This window comes from Bacillus rossius, chromosome 7 (genome assembly GCF_032445375.1).
Source record: "Bacillus rossius redtenbacheri isolate Brsri chromosome 7, Brsri_v3, whole genome shotgun sequence".
Classification (NCBI taxonomy): Eukaryota; Metazoa; Arthropoda; class Insecta; order Phasmatodea; family Bacillidae; genus Bacillus; species Bacillus rossius.
The window spans coordinates 1,960,742-1,983,446 of NC_086335.1; the positions used below are offsets into that span (position 1 = coordinate 1,960,742).

Below are 22,705 nucleotides of genomic sequence, written 5' to 3' on the forward strand. Positions count from 1 at the left end.
CGGTCCTGCCTTCCCGCAGCAGCTAGGCCCTGTGGCCCACAGTGCCTTGTACCTGGTGATGCCTGTGTGTGTGTGTGAGAGGCAGCGGGACGGAAGGACGTGTGTGGTGACAGGGGCGGGCGCTGGAGTCTCCAGGGGCAAGCACGTGCTGGACCCGACCCTGCAGGCCAACTCGGGCGGTCCTGCGTTCCCGCAGCAGCTAGGCCCTGTGGCTCACAGTGCCTTGTACCTGGTGATGCCTGTGTGTGTGTGTGAGAGGCAGCGGGACGGAAGGACGTGTGTGGTGACAGGGGCGGGCGCTGGAGTCTCCAGGGGCAAGTACGTGCTGGACCCGACCCTGCAGGCCAACTCGGGCGGTCCTGCCTTCCCGCAGCAGCTAGGCCCTGTGGCCCACAGTGCCTTGTACCTGGTGATGCCTGTGTGTGTGTGTGTGTGTGTGTGAGAGGCAGCGGGACGGAAGGACGTGTGTGGTGACAGGGGCGGGCGCTGGAGACTCCAGGGGCAAGCACGTGCTGGCCCGACCCTGCAGGCCAACTCGGGCGGTCCTGCCTTCCCGCAGCAGCTAGGCCCTGTGGCCCACAGTGCCTTGTACCTGGTGATGCCTGTGTGTGTGTGTGTGAGAGAGGCAGCGGGACGGAGGGACGTGTGTGGTTACAGGGGCGGACGCTGGAGACTCCAGGGGCAAGCACGTGCTGGCCCGACCCTGCAGGCCAACTCGGGCGGTCCTGTCTTCCCGCAGCAGCTAGGCCCTGTGGCCCACAGTGCCTTGTACCTGGTGATGCCTGTGTGTGTGTGTTGTGAGAGGCAGCGGGAAGGAGGACCTGTGTGGTGACAGGGGCGGGCGCTGGAGACTCCAGGGGCAAGCACGTGCTGGACCCGACCCGGCAGGCCAACTCGTGCGGTCCTGCCTTCCCGCAGCAGCTAGGCCCTGTGGCCCACAGTGCCTTGTACCTGGTGATGCCTGTGTGTGTGTGTGTGTGTGTGAGAGGCATAGGGACGGAGGGACCTGTGTGGTGACAGGGGCGTGCGCTGGAGACTCCAGGGGCAAGCACGTGCTGGACCCGACCCTGCAGGCCAACTGGTGCGGTCCTGTCTTCCCGCAGCAGCTAGGCCCTGTGGCCCACAGTGCCTTGTACCTGGTAATGCCTGTGTGTGTGTGTGAGAGGCAGCGGGACGGAAGGACGTGTGTGGTGACAGGGGCGGGCGCTGGAGGCTCCAGGGGCAAGCACGTGCTGGCCCGACCCTGCAGGCCAACTCGGGCGGTCCTGCCTTCCCGCAGCAACTAGGCCCTGTGGCCCACAGTGCCTTGTACCTGGTGATGCCTGTGTGTGTGTGTGAGAGGCAGCGGACGGAATGACCTGTGTGGTGACAGGGGCGGGCGCTGGAGGCTCCAGGGGCAAGCACGTGCTGGACCCGACCCTGCAGGCCAACTCGGGCGGTCCTGCCTTCCCGCAGCAGCTAGGCCCTGTGGCCCACAGTGCCTTGTACCTTTTGAAGCCTGTATGTGTGTGTGTGTGTGTGTGAGAGGCAGCGGGGCGGAAGGACGTGTGTGGTGACAGGGGCGGGCGCTAGAGGCTCCAGGGGCAAGCACGTGCTGGACCCGACCCTGCAGGCCAACTCGGGCGGTCCTGCCTTCCCGCAGCATCTAGGCCCTGTGGCCCACAGTGCCTTGTACCTGGTGATGCCTGTGTGTGTGTGTGTGTGTGTGTGTGAGAGGCAGCGTCGGAAGGACGTGTGTGGTGACAGGGGCGGGCGCTAGAGGCTCCATGGGCAAGCACGTGCTGGCCCGACCCTGCAGGCCAACTCGGGCGGTCCTGCCTTCCCGCAGCAGCTAGGCCCTGTGGCCCACAGTGCCTTGTACCTGGTGATGCCTGTGTGTGTGTGTGTGAGAGGCAGCGGGACGGAAGGACGTGTGTGGTGACAGGGGCGGGCGCTGGAGGCTCCAGGGGCAAGCACGTGCTGGACCCGACCCTGCAGGCCAACTGGGGCGGTCCTGCCATCCCGCAGCAGCTAGGCCCTGTGGCCCACAGTGCCTTGTACCTGGTTATGCCTGTGTGTGTGTGTGTGAGAGGCAGCGGGACGGAAGGACGTGTGTGGCGACAGGGGCAGGCGCTGGAGGCTCCAGGGGCAAGCACGTGCTGGACCCGACCCTGCAGGCCAACTGGTACGGTCCTGCCTTCCCGCAGCAGCTAGGCCCTGTGGCCCACAGTGCCTTGTACCTGGTGATGCCTGTGTGTGTGTGTGAGAGAGGCAGCGGGACGGAAGGACGTGTGTGGTGACAGGGGCGGGCGCTGGAGGCTCCAGGGGCAAGCACGTGCTGGACCCGACCCTGCAGGCCAACTCGTGCGGTCCTGCCTTCCCGCAGCAGCTAGGCTCTGTGGCCCACAGTGCCTTGTACCTGGTGATGCCTGTGTGTGTGTGTGTGAGAGGCAGCGGGACGGAAGGACGTGTGTGGTGACAGGGGCGGGCGCTGGAGGCTCCAGGGGCACGCACGTGCTGGCCCGACCCTGCGGGCCAACTCGGGCGGTCCTGCCTTCCCGCAGCAGCTAGGCCCTGTGGCCCACAGTGCCTTGTACCTGGTGAAGCCTGTGTGTGTGTGTGTGTGTGTGAGAGGCAGCGGGACGGAAGGACGTGTGTGGAGACAGGGGCGGGCGCTGGAGACTTCAGGGGCAAGCACGTGCTGGACCTGACCCTGCAGGCCAACTCGGGCGGTCCTGCCTTCCCGCAGCAGCTAGGCCCTGTGGCCCACATTGCCTTGTACCTGGTGATGCATGTGTGTGTGTGTTGTGAGAGGCAGCGGGAAGGAGGACCTGTGTGGTGACAGGGGCGGGCGCTGGAGGCTCCAGGGGCAAGCACGTGCTGGACCCGACCCGGCAGGCCAACTCGTGCGGTCCTGCCTTCCCGCAGCAGCTAGGCCCTGTGGCCCACAGTGCCTTGTACCTGGTGATGCCTGTGTGTGTGTGTGTGTGTGAGAGGCATAGGGACGGAGGGACCTGTGTGGTGACAGGGGCGGGCGCTGGAGGCTCCAGGGGCAAGCACGTGCTGGACCTGACCCTGCAGGCCAACTGGTGCGGTCCTGTCTTCCCGCAGCAGCTAGGCCCTGTGGCCCACAGTGCCTTGTACCTGGTGATGCCTGTGTGTGTGTGTGAGAGGCAGCGGGACGGAAGGACGTGTGTGGTGACAGGGGCGGGCGCTGGAGGCTCCAGGGGCAAGCACGTGCTGGCCCGACCCTGCAGGCCAACTCGGGCGGTCCTGCCTTCCCGCAGCAGCTAGGCCCTGTGGCCCACAGTGCCTTGTACCTGGTGATGCCTGTGTGTGTGTGTGAGAGGCAGCGGACGGAATGACCTGTGTGGTGACAGGGGCGGGCGCTGGAGGCTCCAGGGGCAAGCACGTGCTGGACCCGACCCTGCAGGCCAACTCGGGCGGTCCTGCCTTCACGCAGCAGCTAGGCCCTGTGGCCCACAGTGCCTTGTACCTGGTGATGCCTGTGTGTGTGTGAGAGAGGCAGCGGGACGGAAGGACGTGTGTGGTGACAGGGGCGGGCGCTGGAGTCTCCAGGGGCAAGCACGTGCTGGATCCGACCCTGCAGGCCAACTCGTGCGGTCCTGCCTTCCCGCAGCAGCTAGGCCCTGTGGCCCACAGTGCCTTGTACCTGGTGATGCCTGTGTGTGTGTGTGAGAGACAGCGGGACGGAAGGACGTGTGTGGTGACAGGGGCGGGCGCTGGTGACTCCAGGGGCAAGCACGTTCTGGCCTGACCCTGCAGGCCATCTCGGGCGGTCCTGCCTTCCCGCAGCAGCTAGGCCCTGTGGCTCACAGTGCCTTGTACCTGGTGATGCCTGTGTGTGTGTGTGTGAGAGGCAGCGGGACGGAAGGACGTGTGTGGTGACAGGGGCGGGCGCTGGAGGCTCCAGGGGCAAGCACGTGCTGGACCCGACCCTGCAGGCCAACTCGGGCGGTCCTGCCTTCCCGCAGCAGCTAGGCTCTGTGGCCCACAGTGCCTTGTACCTGGTGATGCCTGTGTGTGTGTGTGTGTGAAAGGCAGCGGGACGGAAGGACGTGTGTGGTGACAGGGGCGGGCGCTGGAGGCTCCAGGGGCAAGCACGTGCTGGACCCGACCCTGCAGGCCAACTCGGGCGGTCCTGCCTTCCCGCAGCAGCTAGGCCCTGTGGCCCACAGTGCCTTGTACCTGGTGATGCCTGTGTGTGTGTGTGTGTGTGTGAGGCAGCGGGACGGAGGGACGTGTGTGGTGACAGGGGCGGGCGCTGGAGGCTCCAGGGGCAAGCACGTGCTGGCCCGACCCTGCGGGCCAACTCGGGCGGTCCTGCCTTCCCGCAGCAGCTAGGCCCTGTGGCCCACAGTGCCTTGTACATGGTGATGCCTGTGTGTGTGTGTGTGTGAGAGGCAGCGGGACGGAAGGACGTGTGTGGTGACAGGGGCGGGCGCTGGAGAATTCAGGGGCAAGCACGTGCTGGACCCGACCCTGCAGGCCAACTCGGGCGGTCCTGCCTTCCCGCAGCAGCTAGGCCCTGTGGCCCACATTGCCTTGTACCTGGTGATGCCTGTGTGTGTGTGTTGTGAGAGGCAGCGGGAAGGAGAACCTGTGTGGTGACAGGGGCGGGCGCTGGAGGCTCCAGGGGCAAGCACGTGCTGGACCCGACCCTGCAGGCCAACTGGTGCGGTCCTGTCTTCCCGCAGCAGCTAGGCCCTGTGGCCCACAGTTCCTTGTTCCTGGTGATGCCTGTGTGTGTGTGTGAGAGGCAGCGGGACGGAAGGACGTGTGTGGTGACAGGGGCGGGCGCTGGAGGCTCCAGGGGCAAGCACGTGCTGGCCCGACCCTGCAGGCCAACTCGGGCGGTCCTGCCTTCCCGCAGCAGCTAGGCCCTGTGGCCCACAGTGCCTTGTACCTGGTGATGCCTGTGTGTGTGTGTGAGAGGCAGCGGGACGGAAGGACGTGTGTGGTGACAGGGGCGGGCGCTGGAGTCTCCAGGGGCAAGCACGTGCTGGACCCGACCCTGCAGGCCAACTCGGGCGGTCCTGCCTTCCCGCAGCAGCTAGGCCCTGTGGCCCACAGTGCCTTGTACCTGGTGATGCCTGTGTGTGTGTGTGAGAGGCAGCGGGACGGAAGGACGTGTGTGGTGACAGGGGCGGGCGCTGGAGTCTCCAGGGGCAAGCACGTGCTGGACCCGACCCTGCAGGCCAACTCGGGCGGTCCTGCGTTCCCGCAGCAGCTAGGCCCTGTGGCTCACAGTGCCTTGTACCTGGTGATGCCTGTGTGTGTGTGTGAGAGGCAGCGGGACGGAAGGACGTGTGTGGTGACAGGGGCGGGCGCTGGAGTCTCCAGGGGCAAGTACGTGCTGGACCCGACCCTGCAGGCCAACTCGGGCGGTCCTGCCTTCCCGCAGCAGCTAGGCCCTGTGGCCCACAGTGCCTTGTACCTGGTGATGCCTGTGTGTGTGTGTGTGTGTGTGTGAGAGGCAGCGGGACGGAAGGACGTGTGTGGTGACAGGGGCGGGCGCTGGAGACTCCAGGGGCAAGCACGTGCTGGCCCGACCCTGCAGGCCAACTCGGGCGGTCCTGCCTTCCCGCAGCAGCTAGGCCCTGTGGCCCACAGTGCCTTGTACCTGGTGATGCCTGTGTGTGTGTGTGTGTGAGAGGCAGCGGGACGGAGGGACGTGTGTGGTTACAGGGGCGGGCGCTGGAGACTCCAGGGGCAAGCACGTGCTGGCCCGACCCTGCAGGCCAACTCGGGCGGTCCTGTCTTCCCGCAGCAGCTAGGCCCTGTGGCCCACAGTGCCTTGTACCTGGTGATGCCTGTGTGTGTGTGTTGTGAGAGGCAGCGGGAAGGAGGACCTGTGTGGTGACAGGGGCGGGCGCTGGAGGCTCCAGGGGCAAGCACGTGCTGGACCCGACCCGGCAGGCCAACTCGTGCGGTCCTGCCTTCCCGCAGCAGCTAGGCCCTGTGGCCCACAGTGCCTTGTACCTGGTGATGCCTGTGTGTGTGTGTGTGTGTGTGTGAGAGGCATAGGGACGGAGGGACCTGTGTGGTGACAGGGGCGTGCGCTGGAGACTCCAGGGGCAAGCACGTGCTGGACCCGACCCTGCAGGCCAACTGGTGCGGTCCTGTCTTCCCGCAGCAGCTAGGCCCTGTGGCCCACAGTGCCTTGTACCTGGTAATGCCTGTGTGTGTGTGTGAGAGGCAGCGGGACGGAAGGACGTGTGTGGTGACAGGGGCGGGCGCTGGAGGCTCCAGGGGCAAGCACGTGCTGGCCCGACCCTGCAGGCCAACTCGGGCGGTCCTGCCTTCCCGCAGCAACTAGGCCCTGTGGCCCACAGTGCCTTGTACCTGGTGATGCCTGTGTGTGTGTGTGAGAGGCAGCGGACGGAATGACCTGTGTGGTGACAGGGGCGGGCGCTGGAGGCTCCAGGGGCAAGCACGTGCTGGACCCGTCCCTGCAGGCCAACTCGGGCGGTCCTGCCTTCCCGCAGCAGCTAGGCCCTGTGGCCCACAGTGCCTTGTACCTGGTGAAGCCTGTATGTGTGTGTGTGTGTGTGTGTGAGAGGCAGCGGGGCGGAAGGACGTGTGTGGTGACAGGGGCGGGCGCTAGAGGCTCCAGGGGCAAGCAAGTGCTGGACCCGACCCTGCAGGCCAACTCGGGCGGTCCTGCCTTCCCGCAGCAGCTAGGCCCTGTGGCCCACAGTGCCTTGTACCTGGTGATGCCTGTGTGTGTGTGTGTGTGTGTGTGTGTGTGAGAGGCAGCGGGGCGGAAGGACGTGTGTGGTGACAGGGGCGGGCGCTAGAGGCTCCAGGGGCAAGCACGTGCTGGACCCGACCCTGCAGGCCAACTCGGGCGGTCCTGCCTTCCCGCAGCAGCTAGGCCCTGTGGCCCACAGTGCCTTGTACCTGGTGATGCCTGTGTGTGTGTGTGTGTGTGAGAGGCAGCGGGACGGAAGGACGTGTGTGGTGACAGGGGCGGGCGCCTGAGGCTCCAGGGGAAAGCACCTGCTGGACCCGACCCTGCAGGCCAACTGGTGCGGTCCTGCCTTTCCGCAGCAGCTAGGCCCTGTGGCCCACAGTGCCTTGTACCTGGTGATGCCTGTGTGTGTGTGTGAGAGAGGCAGCGGGACGGAAGGACGTGTGTGGTGACAGGGGCGGGCGCTGGAGGCTCCAGGAGCAAGCACGTGCTGGACCCGACCCTGCAGGCCAACTCGGGCGGTCCTGCCTTCCCGCAGCAGCTAGGCCCTGTGGCCCACAGTGCCTTGTACCTGGTGATGCCTGTGTGTGTGTGTGAGAGGCAGCGGGACGGAAGGACGTGTGTGGTGACAGGGGCGGGCGCTGGAGGCTCCAGGGTAAGCACGTGCTGGACCCGACCTTGCAGGCCAACTCGGGCGGTCCTGCCTTCCCGCAGCAGCTAGGCCCTGTGGCCCACAGTGCCTTGTACCTGGTGATGCCTGTGTGTGTGTGTGTGTGTGAGAGGCAGCGGGACGGAAGGACGTGTGTGGTGACAGGGGCGGGCGCTGGAGGCTCCAGGGGCAAGCACGTGCTGGACCCGACCTTGCAGGCCAACTCGGGCGGTCCTGCCTTCCCGCAGCAGCTAGGCCCGTCTCCTCGGCCCGGTGAGCGTCCTTTCTTCACCCTCGTTCACCCGCGTTTACCCGCGTTCACTCTAGTATGTGCATGTACAGCTCTCAAGTATTGTCTGTCTGTTCCAGCATTACTCTAATAATACTGAATAAATTTGGTGAAACTTTGGTTGTCAATAAGGTACCGTGGGCTTGTATGTAATATGACCTATTGCTTTTTTGTTAAAAATTTTTGAGTAAACTTAATTCATGTAAAAACATTTTGAAAAAAATTATGTACCTACAAATTATTTAATGGGAACCTGCTTGTCACATGGTTTCAAGGAATGAGCGAATATCAGTTTTTTGTAGTTGGATTCGCATACAAATATCAAATTATTTGTGTACAAATATTTAATTTTAATACTAAGAAAGATAATTAGATTCCCACTAAATAATGTTTCATGTCATTAGCAACTTCTGGGAAATTACAAATGATACTAAAGTTAAAGGTTATTTAAGTTGAGTCAGCTACAATAATTATATTGAAAATTTTTTTAAAAAATATTTAAATTATGTATTGTTTCTTAAATTATGCATCTAATCTAAACTAACCTAACTTAACCTATCTTAACCTAACATTTGCCTATCCTAACCTAACCTAACTTTACTCAGGGTGTCTACTAGGTCACGAAAAAGTCACGAATGTTGTAAAAGGTCATGAAAGTCCCGAAAAAGTCACCATTTTTAAGTATATTTTGGTAAAAGTCACGAAAAAAATTAATTACAAGGCTAATGTGTTGTTCGTTGGGGGGGGGGGGGGGGGGGGGGGGGTTCGGATGGACGGAAAAGGAGTAATTTGGGCGCCACCACGTGGGAGGGCACGTGGACCCGGCTACGAACTCTCGGCTCAGGGCCGTGACGTGACCCGTGTGGGGCTAGGCTAATCTCCTCCCTCGTGCGTCGTGTTCGTGGGCTCTTGAAGCGTCCCACACGCCTCGCAACTCAGGGAATTATACACGTGACCACTGAACCACACATGCTGAGCTAGTGATTTTATTACACGGCACGTTACAAAAATGTTAAAAGAGTTTTACGTAAAGTACTAAAAAACACAGTTGCGGGTGATAACCAGTTTATAGGCTGACCAGGTCACCGCGTGGCCTGACCTCGAGAGTCAATCACGTATTACGCGTACGAAATATCCGTAAACGGAAAACAAATATTTATGTGAAAGAGTCTACCACCTGGAGCAGGCCTCGAAGAAGTTAAAAGGTTTTAGATTTATTTAAAGATGCGACGGAAACTAATGGATCAGTGAACAAAAGAGATGAAGTCGACGAGGTGCGCGGGCCGTTCCTACTCCAGGCGTCGAACGGAAACAGACTGACGAGACCAGGGCATCATGGCCGCCGGGAAGCGTTAAGTTCCCGTTATGTTACCAGGTAGCCGTCCGGTATCATACTTAATCAAACAAATATTATTTAAAAAACAAACAAAATTTAAGTACACTTATTTATAATTAACAACCTTTAGTTATGGTGTTATTTCTTATTAAAGTTTAAAAACTATTGGCGGGTAGTTCTGCGGATGCCCGCATGGGGCGCTGTGCCGTCCTTACTTACTAAAACTTGAGGCGTGACAATTAGGGATATTTTATTACATAAAAAGGTTTATACATTATGCTTATTTTAATAAAAGAAAGGGGTCGTCGCACCGACTCTAGCACCGCCTCTTGCCGGGCGCCCAACACACACACACACACACACACGCATGGGGCGGGAGGTTTGAATAGAGGGTGGTGATGGAAGGAGAGGGGTGGCGACGGCGTGAGGCACATCGGGCTTAGGGAGGGCGTAGACCCGGTCGACGTCAGTGTATTTCTTGTGTACTGATCTTGTACATAACATATTTTTTGTGCTTTTGGCAGCTTGCATTTTCAGGAAAATCATCGCTTAAGATGTTCCCACACAATACATTTTCCCGTGTTTAACTAGGCCAGTCCCGCCATTTTCGCCATAAGACGTTTACTTTAAATTCCTGTTCAAAATGTTGCTTACAGCTTCTATTCTCCTACGTGCAACATCATAATTTTCACATAGAATGCAGAGAAAATTTTAATAATAGCGAGTTGCTCTTCTTTATTTAAAAAAAGAAAGTCCATTTGAATGCTGTGAAAACGTAATTTATTCAATTCTCGTACCTTACGCGCTTAAAAAAAGGATGGTATTCGTTCCGGGGCGGTCACGGCGTAGTCAGTTTAGAGGTGGGTCGAAGAGTATCAACCTGATACTTTGGCACTGATATGCGCCTGTATCAGGAACGGCAAACGAGTACACTTGAAAAGTATCAAGTACTTTAGTATCAGTTCATAATTCGCCTGGAACAACACCACGGCCAATGTACGCAGAACCCGATCGCAGATGACAGTCACTTGGGCGGAGCTTGTGAAAGGGGAGGGGGCAGGAACGACGAATAAGGGATAAAGAAGGGAAATAATGTAGGGTAGGAAGCGCAGGGGAAGGCGTTGAAGGAGAGGCGCAAAGCGAAATTGTTATGAGTCGTTTGGTTATTGTCCCACATCAAAGTATGCTCAGTGCGCAGTGCGTGCACAGTCTCGTTCAATAATAAAACTAATGAAATTTTAATATTAAAAAGTACATTAATACAAGATATAATATTTATATTTGTGCACCTAACAGCTATGAAAATGCAAATAAATTCTCAGTTGACACTAATAACAGATGTAATCAACATTAGGACTTTTTTTTCCAAAAACAATTAGTAACTAGTGTTTTCATACATTAAAAGATTACGATTTTATCAAAAATTTAAAATAAAAAAAAAACAGATACGTACATTAGTGAGCATACTATATCAATGTTTACGTTTCAAATGTTTCTTCAGATTAGTCGATGATGATTTATAACTCAGTTTTTGTTTACACAAATTACAATTAGCAAACTCATTATTTTCCGTAAAAAAAATCCACATCCTGCACTTATCCATTCCTTATTTCACTATAAAGATACTAACTGCAAAGCATGACAGCCCGCAACAATGTACATGGTGGTAATTAATACACGGCCAGGACGAACTGCAGTGAATGTTGAACTGATTGATACTGGCTGTATCAGGCGGGCATGAGAGTAACAGAGGTAGAGAATTACCGGGGGTGATAAATAATGTATCAGAGACACCGATACCTTTTTATGTTGGTGATGACGGCACGGAGGATGTGTACCCTGTAACGAGATTGCTGATACCTTGTCGCTTCCTGGGACCGCTACTGCTCTGATACAAAAGTATCAGATACTTGTAACTAGGTACATTACTGTATCAGTATCAGGTTGGAACAGATACCGAAAATTGCTGTAACAACCCACCTCTAAGTCAGTTTCTTTCTTACTCTACAGATCGCACAACGATCGCACATAGTCGATTGCAGCTGTCAAGGCGTCAATGCGCGCGACCCGCGTCCATATCGATAAGTTGTTGGCCAAATGGCAAGCGTTAGCGTTCATAATCGAACTATTAGCGTTGAGTTCGTTTGTTTACTGCTTGCTTGTGTGTACGAAACGTAAATTTATGTTTGGCTAGGATAAAAGAAAGCCAAAAATTTGTGCACTAAATGTGTGATGTATTTTCGTGTTTTGGTTTTGTTAACGACTATGTTTACAAATTACAAAACAACAAAATCCCTAAATTGCCGCCCTATTTTATTTTCCAACTGAAATCATTGTCGAAGAGGTTAAAGTGCTACGGAATGGAATTGTAATATTTTCTATGATATAATGTGCTGAAAATGTTTGCCAACAAATGTTAACGTGTTTTAGCGCTTAAAGTGCGACGAAAAATTGGCATGCGGGAAAGCAGATATAATTAATTTTATTCAATTAAGTTTCAAACTAACCTTCATTTGTAGGCTTAACTTATGTATTTTTTTCCAGCACTTAGGCCTGTATATTTTGATAAAAAAAAGTAAACTTTCAATTTTTCATTTTATTTTTGATTTAAGGTATAGGCTACACTTAATTTTATAACATTTAAAAATTATATCATTTTGACAAGTTTCGTGGTCACACTTCAGTGGAAATTGTCATGAAAAAGTCAAGAAAAAGTCACTAATTTTTATTTTTGTAACTTAGTAGACACCCTGTTACTCTAACATCCATATAAAATGAACCTAACTTAATCTAACGTAACCTAACCTAATCTATCCTTACCTAACCTTATCTAATCTAATAAAATTTAACTAATCTAACCTAAAATAACCTAACCTAACCAAAGTAATTAACCTAACCTAACCCAACTTTTGTTATTTACTGTGGAGTTTTTTTTGTTTTTTTTTGTTTGGTGTTTCACAACAATCCGGATTAGGGCAGCCTCAAAACTGTCCAGACAGCACAAACACAAGTTTAAACTCATGTTCGTGCTGTCTTGGAGACACTTGTAAAGCCTTAATAGTGTGCTGTTGGTTCGTACCTATTTTTAACAATTTGATTGGTTCTTTTCCCAGCATAACTCACCTGATAAAGAGTGTTAGTTTATGTCTCTTTTAATGTATATACTGTGTATATGTACGATTTTCAAAATCTTCCAAGTTTTTTCATTTACCCCAAAAAGTGGAAGAAAATTAGTCTTAGAATCAGCCATATCCCCGAAGCATCCCACCCCCTACTGTACAGCTGTGCCATTCTACTTCCAACCAATCATGCATGGCCTGAAACAGTGCGAACAGTTGTGCGTACCAGCCAGTGTTTCGTTGAGCAAGCTAATGAATAGTTGAAATGGGGTAGATGTTATAAATGAAGATGTTTTACTGTCTAGTGTAACTACCTGTTACTGATTGTGTGTTTACTGTGTATTGGTGTGTGGCCAGTGTAATGCAGCCAGCGGTCACACCTATACAGCCAGTGCCACACTTGTTTGAATGCCTTCATGATGGGATGAGCTGGACTGTGTGTGGGTTGCGCAGCAGACGTGCCGGCCCAGAGCGTGCCCCAGCAGTTCCAGCAGACTGCGGCAGCTGACAGCGCTCCGGCCGGCTGGAACGACCCTCCGTCACTGGGACCCGTCAGGGCGCAGGTATTGCCTTCGCTTACATTCTGTACTTTCACACTTTCATTAGCTATTCATAGAATATCAGACATTTACGTGTCAAGAATATTAATAAAAAATACAGCTGTTTACCACCAGACTGAGCTGCACTTCCCTGAATGATTTTGCGATTTTACACATTTGTGTTCATAGTTGAAATAGGCATGCCTAACCTCTCAGCACATGAAGCACGAGTATATTTGTGCCCATCCACGTTTATTATGTTTAGTTTTTCATCAATTGAAAATGTTTTCCGTCTGTTATGCTGCCATCTCGATAAAATATGTGCAAATAAAGGTTCAGTTTATTACTCACTGTAAAAGACATATTTTACGATATACCTGTATAAATAAAAGTGTAAATACCGTGTTTTATCACATAATTGTCGCAAATTTTATACTAAAATAAAGTTTGAAAAGTAAGGGTGCGACGTTCATGCGAGAAAAAAATTTTCTGTTAGGTAAAGTTATTCATAAAAACAAAACCAATTCATGGAAAGTACATTTATTTAAAAAGTGAAGTATAAAAGAGCATGCCAAATTATAGAGTTATATTGCCACTAATCTATACTAATACATATTATAAAGCTGAAGAGTTTGTTTGTTTGTTTGTTTGAACGCGCTAATCTCAGGAACCACTTGTCCGATTTGAAAAATTCTTTCAGTGTTGGATAGTACATTTATCGAGGAAGGCTATAGGCTATATTATCAATAACATTAGTGATCCTTACTAAAAGTCCAATTTAGATTCAAATGCGTTGGAGGGGGTTAGATACAACATGCAGTACACGTACAAAGTGTGTGTTGACAATGCCGCAGGCACTAGAAGTTTATTTTCTTTTGCCTATTAAGGTAAATATGTAGGGTAACGGTATATGCGAAAAAAAAATGCTAAAAATCCGAAAATACTTTCATTCTATGCTCTTTCACTTCCTCTTTTCAAATCAACCGGAGGAGATAAGAAATTCCAAATACTTTAGGAGATTGGAATTTTTTAATTTTGAACATGTAGAGTAGCGGTATTTGCAAAAATAAAATTCTAAAAATCTGAAATTACTTTTATTATACGCTCTTTCACTTCCTCTTTTCATTAAAACCGGCGGAGATAAGAAATTCCAAATACTTTAGGAGATATCGAATTTTTAAATTTTCATCACAATACCTGTGAATTCAGGCGGCCACCATTGTTTCTTGTTTACGAGACGAGTATGATTTTTTTTTTCCGCGACGTAGGTGAACGACTACATTGTTGCTTGTTTAGGAGTATCTATTAAAATCTGAAAATATTATTATAGTTATGTTATGTTAGGTTAGCTACATTAAAACACTTTAAAACACTATGGACGGTTAGTTAGGTTAGTATAGCTACATTAAAATAAACAGAGAAATATAAATATTAATAAATAAACCCGAGGTTGGCCGAAGGTAAATTGTTCCGGTGTAATCGGGAATGGCGAACTTTATGTGCATCTTGATTTACCGTTCGTGAATGCCTAATTAATTAAAATGGTTGATTAGGTCAGGTCAGTTACATTATAAATACTTTAAAACTAAGCAGGCATTAAAAATAAATTAAATTAATTTTAATGGTTGTTTAGTTTTAAAGTACCGTATTGGTCCGAATATAAGGCGACCATTTTTACATAAACGAGAGATGCAAAAATTGGAAGTCGCCTTATTTTCGCACCCAAGACGTCAGAACCGCAAACATTAGTTCCAAGCTGAAAGCTACAGTAGAAACATTGTTTAACAAAACGTTCACGATTTTTTATATTAACTAAAACTTTGTTACCTCACACGGTAAAAACAATAAATCCACCTAATATTGCAGTAATTTACAATTGTTTGAAGTTGAAAATTAAAATATTTGTTCTTGAGTAAAAACGTGAATGTTGAAGCATCTCAAAATGGCAACCTTTTATTTCACAATTCATATTTGTACTTTGTGTACAATCGCGTGTTAACATTTACGGTAATTTATCTTCAGATTTTTAACTGAAATATTTGTACTAAAATATCACAGTTATTTTCAGAACGATTGTTTACGTTTACAAACATTTCGGATGTAATGTATGGAAATTCACGGCTGCCAACTGTCTTTCCACAATATTTCTTTGTTGTAAAACGAACATTGCCGAACACGCTCGAAGACGCCATATTAACAGGAATTTGGTACGTTGCTTCAAAAGCTATTTTAATAATCCACTCTTTATTTATGTAAAAACCTTTCATAATTATAATAGATTATTCTTTCAAATTCATAGAACAGACTCTCTCTGTCAGAGAGTAATATGGACAAATATACGCGGTCACGTAACCGAAGTTATTCATGGCCGTATGCTTCATCATGTCAGCTAGCCACTTGTTTTGTTCCGGCAAGATGCATTATTTGTTTGCTTTTTTTACGTTAAACACACTACTAAATAGTAATACACCTTGTTCTGTGGTAATACGTAGCTTAAGTCAAACGGAAAGTTAAATGCTGTATTTTAAGAGTGATTAATAGCCATTGTAAAAATTTTAAATTCGTAGATACAGTAAACTGTGAAAAATCAACAATCACACATGGGTGGAACGGCGGGGAACGAGCTCTAGACAAATAAACAGCTCTGAAGATGACAATTATGCAGCTTCATTAGAGTAAACACGAAAAAATTTCTAGTGTAATATTTAAAAGTGTAAATATTTTCTAATTGTTTTCTTTTGACTTTTAGGGTAGGCCATTCAAACTTATTTTAAATAAGTAAAGTGATAAATATAAATTAATTGTTATACATAAATGCAAAAACGATTTATCAACACAAAATGTATGTCTAATGAATTTTCACATTAATTTCTACCAAAAATTATTTTTACATTTGTTTGGCCTCCTGAAACTGCAGGTCGCCTTATATTCGGGGTCGCCTTATATTCGGGCCAATACGGTATTTATAATGTAGCTGACCTGACCTAACAAACCGGGACAAAGGATGAATGGTAGGAACTCACGTAATTTTTTTTTACTTATTACTTGCGCAACAAATAAAACATTTAAATTTGAAACGTTAAAAACTCACCTACGTTAGAGGCGGCTACAATTCCTTTGCCGTTAGTATAAAATGATGTAGTCGTTCTACCTACGTCGCGAAAATAAAAAAATCATAAACGTAAACAAGCAACAATGGTTGGTATTGTGATGGAAAATAAAAATTCGATATCTCCTAAAGTATTTGGAATTTCTTATCTCCGCCGGGTTTATTGAAAAGAGGAAGTGAAAGAGCATAGAATAAAAGTATTTTAGCATTTTTAGCATTTTTTTTCGCATATACCGCGACTCTACATATTTACCCCTATTAACATTGTTGCCACGCACTAGATGCCTTATCATTCTTAATTTTCCCATACAAGTAAAAAATACCCGTGTGATATTAACAACGAAGCAATCAGTTCAATTAGTATTTAAATACTTTTTATCACTTTAAATCGCAAACCTAAACTATTGTTTTTTTTCCCTCTCTCTGTGTTTAATTTGTTTTTTTTTTTTTACTAGAATTATTTTTATTATTTTTAATTAATTTTCATTTTTCGGACCATCAGTAATTTTCCTCTCCCGTTACAATTCTGACAAGGGCTTGTATCTATATATATCTATATATATATATATATATATATATTTATATTAGGGATGTGCGATTATTCGTAAACACGAATAGTTGCGAATAGTAACTGACGAACTATTCACATTCGTAAGTCGAATAGCAAAATTTAAAATTGCGAATACCGTATTGGCCCGAATAAGGCGACCTGCAGTTTCAGGAGGCCAAACAAATGTAAAAATAATTTTGGTAGAAATTAATGTGAAAATTCATTAGACATACATTTTGTGTTGATAAATCCTTTTTGCATTTATGTATACCGCATTTAATTTTCCGTTTCACTTAAGCTACGTATTACTTTTTAGTAGTGTGTTAAACGTAACAAAGCAAACAAAGAATGCAGCTTGCCGAAACAAAACACGTGGCTAGCTGCCATGGTGAAGCTTATGGCCATGAATAACTTTGGTGACGTGACTGAGAATATTTGTCCATATTACTCTCTGACAGAGTCTCTGTCCTATGAATTTTAAAGAATAATCTATGATAATTATGTTGTTTGAAAGGTTTTTACATAAATAAATAGTGGATTACTGTGAAATTATTAAAATAGCTTTTGAAGCAATGTACCAAATTCCTGTAAATATGGCGTCTTCGTGCGTGTTCGTTTTACAACAAAGAATTATTGTGGAAAGACAGTTGGCAGCCATGAATTTCCAAACATTACATACAAAATGTTCTTAACATTTTCTGTTTGTAAACGTAAATAATCGTTCTGAAAATAGCTGTGATATTTTAAAACAAATATTTCCGTTAAAAATCTGAAATTAAATTAACGTAAATGTTAACACGTGATTGTCCACAAAGTACAAATATGAATTGTGTAATAAAAGGTTGCCATTTTGAGATGCTTCAACATTCACATTTTTACTCAAGAACAAATATTTTAATATTCAACTTTGAACAATTGTGAAGTACTGCAATATTGGGTGGATTTATCGTTTTCCCCGTGTGAGGTAAAGAAGTTTTAGTTAATATAAAAAATCGTGAACATTTTGTTTAACAATGTTTCTACTGTAGCTTTCAGCTTGGAACAAATATGTTTGTGGTGCTAACGTCTTGGGTGCGAAAATAAGGCGACTTCCAATTTTCTCATTTCTCGTTTATGTAAAAATGGTCGCCTTATATTCGGACCAATATGGTATTCACGTGGCTGTGTTTTATTTCTCGTGGTGGTTCCAAGAGCTTCGGTTTTCACCAGCTTCTAATGTAATTTCCAAAGTATTTATACATTCTTACTAACATAACCGCAATGTATTTTTAAAAGGTTCAATTCAAGAAAAAAACCAAACCAAAATCATCCTACATTAAACCAGCTTGTTTCAAAAACCAGACGGTAAATGTAAACACGAAACACGACGCCATTTCCAAACGAATATAGTTAGCAGAAATGCCAACAACTACCGTATTTTTGATGAACAGTTGCAATCGTTTACAAAATCGTTAAAATTAACTGTTTCAAATATTTTATTCAATGATAACTTTTTTATATACTTGGTTTGAGTATTGAAGTTAATCACTGAGTTTTTCCAGTCATATATGTTTGAAGTACAATGAAATTAATTTCCCATGCTACACATTTTTTTAATCCAAATTTTTCTATTGTGGTAACCGAAAGGAAAAACGATAGATAACAATTATTAAATATTATTATATATGAAATAAAAATTCATGTCCTTAATAACTCTTAAAAATACTAAGTGAACTTTTTTTTGTGGTTTCATTCACAGAAAATAACTTGTATAAACTAAATATATGAAAACCCACCATTGTTCAGTGTGGTAACATATAAAATATATATATATTACAAACTATTCGACTTCGAAACTATTCACATTCTATTCAAAAATTTTACTATTCGATTCGAAAATATTCGACCACCAAAATCCACTATTCGCAAACCCCTAATATATATATATATATGTAAAGCGAAATACCACTCACTGACTCACTCATCACAAGATCACTAAAATTTTACAACCGATTGACTTGAAATTTAGCATAGTTACTCATTTTGCGATGTAGACGCTCACTAAGAACGGATTCTGCGGAAATCCGATCCCAAGGGGAGTTTCGGGGGCGTAATATAACAAAATTTCCAGTTTTTGGTAGGAAATCACCATGGCAACGGCTGTTGCTTTGTTGATGCTTCATTTCTCTCTATGGCAACGACTATTTCATTGTTAGTGCAGTCCTCATCACCGTTGAAATTTTGCAGGTTCTTTAAATATCAAAAATTGCCCTTTTTTTTTTCAAGTATATATATTTTACAGACTTGAAACTTCACAGTAATGTATCTTATGTTACGCAGGATGACAATCTGAAAATTAGGTCCCATGGGTGGTTAAAACCAGGCAACAGTAGGTACTTTGCATGAGAACAGGATTTTGCATTGTTCATGCCTTCTGCGTCTCCATGGCAACGGGCATCGCGCGACAGTGGCGTATCCACAAGGAGGGGCATGTATAATGAGCGGCGCAAGAGTGATCTGCCTGTAGACTGCCGTAGCGAAGTACGGGTACATCAGTTGTACATTGCGTGCACGAGTCGGGAAACCATCGGTGCTATTCATTTTCTCCCCGGTACATTATACAGCATTGTAATAAATTTTCACTGAATTTTTTTAAATTTACCATTACTGTAAATGTGATATGTTTGGACTTGTAAATATTGTGTGCAATTTAGTGTATAGTGTTTGAAACATTTGAATTTTGAACTTCCCGCGCTGCTTGCCAAGTTTTTCAAGTTGGCTGCCTGCCAAGGCAGGTAGCCCTGCAGCTTCTGGCAACGAAGCAACAGTTGTTGTTGAACCATCATGGCGGTAAGTTGTGCTATCGTGCACGCTTGCTGCCAATCGAGTTGTTTGCGAGTGAATCGTTATTAATTGTTTCGTTTTATATGGATTTTACAGTCTCGTACGTCTCTAGACAAAACATTTGGTCCTCCGGGTCGGATAGTTCTGGTTTTTTTGGTGTTGTATGAAACGTGTTTCGTGTGCACGTGGTAAACATTCACACTTCGTCCATGTTATTTTGTGCGCTATACTTTCGTTATTTAGATTATTTTCGTTGTCAAGATCTCTTCGGCAACGTGTTTTAGAAGAAATTCGCAGAGATTTTGTGATCTAAGAAACTGTTAAATATTTATTCTTTGTTTCCGTGGAATATATCTCGTGTTGGGGTTATGTTGTATTATTTATCGGCGTCTGCTCATGTTTTTCGTTGCGTTAAATGTTTTTGCTGGATATAAATTGTGATTTGATGTGTCTAACTTTGGTTATATTGGTCGTCGTTGTGTTTATTTATTTGTTGTCGTGCCTTTTTGGTTATTTCGTTCTTTGCTTCTGTGTGTGACCATGGCAGATATAGGCTCGGCACTCATGCGTATCCGCCTAGCAGAGGCTTGGCTCAAACGTGCCGTCGACCTGTCTCAAAGTGTTGTTGAAGATGCTTCTAAGCAAGGCTTGTTTCGGGCCACAGTTCGTGATCCACCCCAAGTCCGTGATAAGTTCGAGGCGGATTTTGTGGTTCTTGGGTCAACACAAAATTCTGACATTGATCTCTCAGAACTGACGGCACGTATGGACGATTTCGAAGAGAAATATTTTGCAGTCATGGCGACGGTAAGTGCCCTGGAGGGGTGTTCGATGGAGAGCTCAACATCGTCAAGGCCCAAGGTTAGCAATTCTAGGGTGGCTTTACCAAAAATTACACTTCCAAGTTTTGAGGGTAGCATTAAACATTGGCCTAACTTCTCCAACCTATTTTGCACTCTCGTTGCTAACAATAGTGACCTTTCACCTGTTGAGAAACTGGCTTATCTGAAGACTGCTCTCAGTGGTGAACCCCTCAGCATGATTCAGGCCTTGCCCATGTCTGAAGTAAATTTTGATGTGGCTTGGAAACTACTTGTTGGTAGGTACGAGAACAAGAGTCTCATTGTGTCTGTCCATGTGGAGGCTTTACTTCAAGCACCCTCTGCATCAGCTGACTCTCCCAAGGCATTGCGCCAACTGTTGAACACTATTACAGAGAATGTGTCTGCTCTTAAGGCCTTGTCTGTCCTTGTAGACCAGTGGGATCTGATGCTGCTGCCAATTTTATGCAAACGTTTGGATACTGCCTTACAAACTCAATGGGAAATGACATTAACAGACGAGTTTCCCACTCTTAGTAGTTTCACTTCGTTTCTTGAAAAACATTGTCGTGCTCATGAGGCTGTGATAGCTTCCCGTTCTAGGAGTTCGAGAAATCAGGTTCCCAAACAGACGGCTCAAGGGCACCAAAACAGCTGGAGGCAGTCTCGAGGTCAGTCTGTAAACACATTAGTAAGTTCTCCACAGTCACAAAGTTGTCTCTTGTGTAGTGGTTAGGTCATGCCCTATCTTCTCGCAGGGTAGCCCCAAGGAACGATATGCAATAGTAAAGGAGCATAAGTTATGTCTGAATTGTCTTTCCCCATCACATTGATCAAATTGGTGCCCATCTACGTCATCATGTCATCATTGTAAGGCACGTCACCATTCCATGCTGCATTTTGGGGGTCAGCGATCAGAGGAAGACGCCATCCCATCCAACTCAAACAAGGAACCACCATCATCTGACACTAATCCTGCCACTGTTGCAGTGACTGCTGCTAAACCTACCTCAACAACAACAATATTGTTGTCAACTGCTCAAGTACAGATTTTCGATCGTTCTGGTGTGCCTTGTGTTGTACGTGCTTTGCTAGACACTGCCAGTCAAGCCAGCTTTATCACCAAACAGTGCCTACAAAAGCTCCGGCTGGTTCGCAGACAGGCCTATCTTCCGATACATGGTTTGTCCAGTACACCTGTGAATGTGGCTAAATCCTACACATCAGTTGTCATCTCCCCAGTGGGCAATCCAGATAATCAGTTTGCCCTGGATGTATTTGTGTTACCACGCATTACCAATAACTTGCCGAGTGCCAAACTCTTATCGGATGTGTGGCGATTAGTGGCTCATCTGAAGCTTGCTGATCCTTCTTTCGACACCCCTGGTCCTGTTGACCTGCTTATTGGTGCTGACCTATTTCCTCTTCTCGTAACTGGAGGCAAGATTGAAGGGTCTCCAGTGGCTTTCGACTCTGTTTTGGGATGGATTCTCATGGGAAGGGTGGACACCAAACTTCCACCATCCTGCCTGGCATCGCATTGTGTCACACTGTTCACTTCTTACCCTCCATTAGATGATGTTGTACGAAAGTTCTGGGAAATTGAAGAATTCCCACGTGTAGAACACAAGTCTCCTGAGGATGTTTGTTGCGAAATCATGTTTGCCGAAACTCAAGTCTGAAATGAAGAAGGCCGATATAGTGTGTCCCTGCCATTTCGCCACTCGAGACCTGAGTTGGGCACCTCTAGACCCCAAGCTATAAATAGGTTGATGCGCCTAGAGAGACGCTTGAAAGGTGACTCAAAGCTCAAACTAATGTACTCAGAGTTCATGGAAGACTATCTTGCCACGGGTCACATGGAAAAGATTCCTAATGATCAGATTAATGTGACGCCAGCGTATTATATCCCCCACCATTGTGTCGTGAAGCCAGAGAGTTCAACCACGAAGCTGCGGGAAGTGTTTGATGGGTCTGCTAAGAGCTCATCTGGTGTCTCATTGAATGACACACTGCTAACCGGCCCTAAGTTGCAAAGGGATATTTTTGACCTACTGTTGAACTTTCGGCTACATGCCTTTGTGTTTACGGCATATGTTAAACAAATGTACCGTCAAATATCTGTTCTGCCCCAGCACCAGGACTACCAACGCATTGTTTGGCGCTCTTGTGATTCGGAACCTGTGCAGGATTATCGATTGAAGACGGTGACGTATGGCGTCTCCTCAGCTCCGTTCTTGGCCCTTCGAACTCTTCAACAACTGACGGTCGATGAGAAAGACCACTTTCCAGTTGCCTCAAGAGTTTTGCAATCCGATGTTTATGTTGATGTGGTTACCGGTTCTGACTCTCTTGAATCTGCTCTGGCCATCCAAAAGGACCTTCGAGCTCTTCTTGCCAAAGGGGGCTTCAAGTTGAGGAAGTTCATGAGCAACCATACAGCTCTCATAGACTGGCTTCCGCCTGAAGATGTTGATATGCCCCAATCATTTGATCTGGATCCTGAGAGTCAAGTTGTGGTCAAGGTCTTAGGACTTCAATGGAACCCAGTCTCTGACACCTTCTCCTATGTAATCCAAGGCCACTCGTGTCTTGTTACGAAGAGGACCATCCTTGCCAATGTAGCCAGAATATTTGATCCTCTATTATGTCTTACTCCACTGTTAATGTTTGCAAAGCATCTATTGCAACTGATGTGGGTCCGGTCCATTCACTGGGATGATCACCTCCCCCCTGATCTTGCTTCTCAGTGGGATCATTTTAGCCAGGAGCTCCC

At 47.5% G+C, this 22,705-nt stretch overlaps 1 protein-coding gene across 9 annotated transcripts in view; it reads left to right on the forward strand.

Moving 5' to 3' along the window:
* Window positions 1-22,705, forward strand: part of LOC134533636 (protein transport protein Sec31A) — a 306,350-nt gene that overhangs the window by 188,553 nt on the left and 95,092 nt on the right. For 4 of the 9 annotated variants that reach the window (XM_063371142.1, XM_063371141.1, XM_063371135.1 and 1 more), the window contains exons 18-19: window positions 7,509-7,616; window positions 12,541-12,650. In XM_063371142.1, the coding sequence (XP_063227212.1) occupies window positions 7,509-7,616; window positions 12,541-12,650 (218 nt within the window). Of the gene's footprint in view, window positions 1-3,713; window positions 3,882-7,326; window positions 7,440-7,508; window positions 7,617-12,540; window positions 12,651-22,705 lie in introns of those variants that run through there. The other 5 variants (XM_063371136.1, XM_063371148.1, XM_063371149.1 and 2 more) reach the window with 5 other exon arrangements.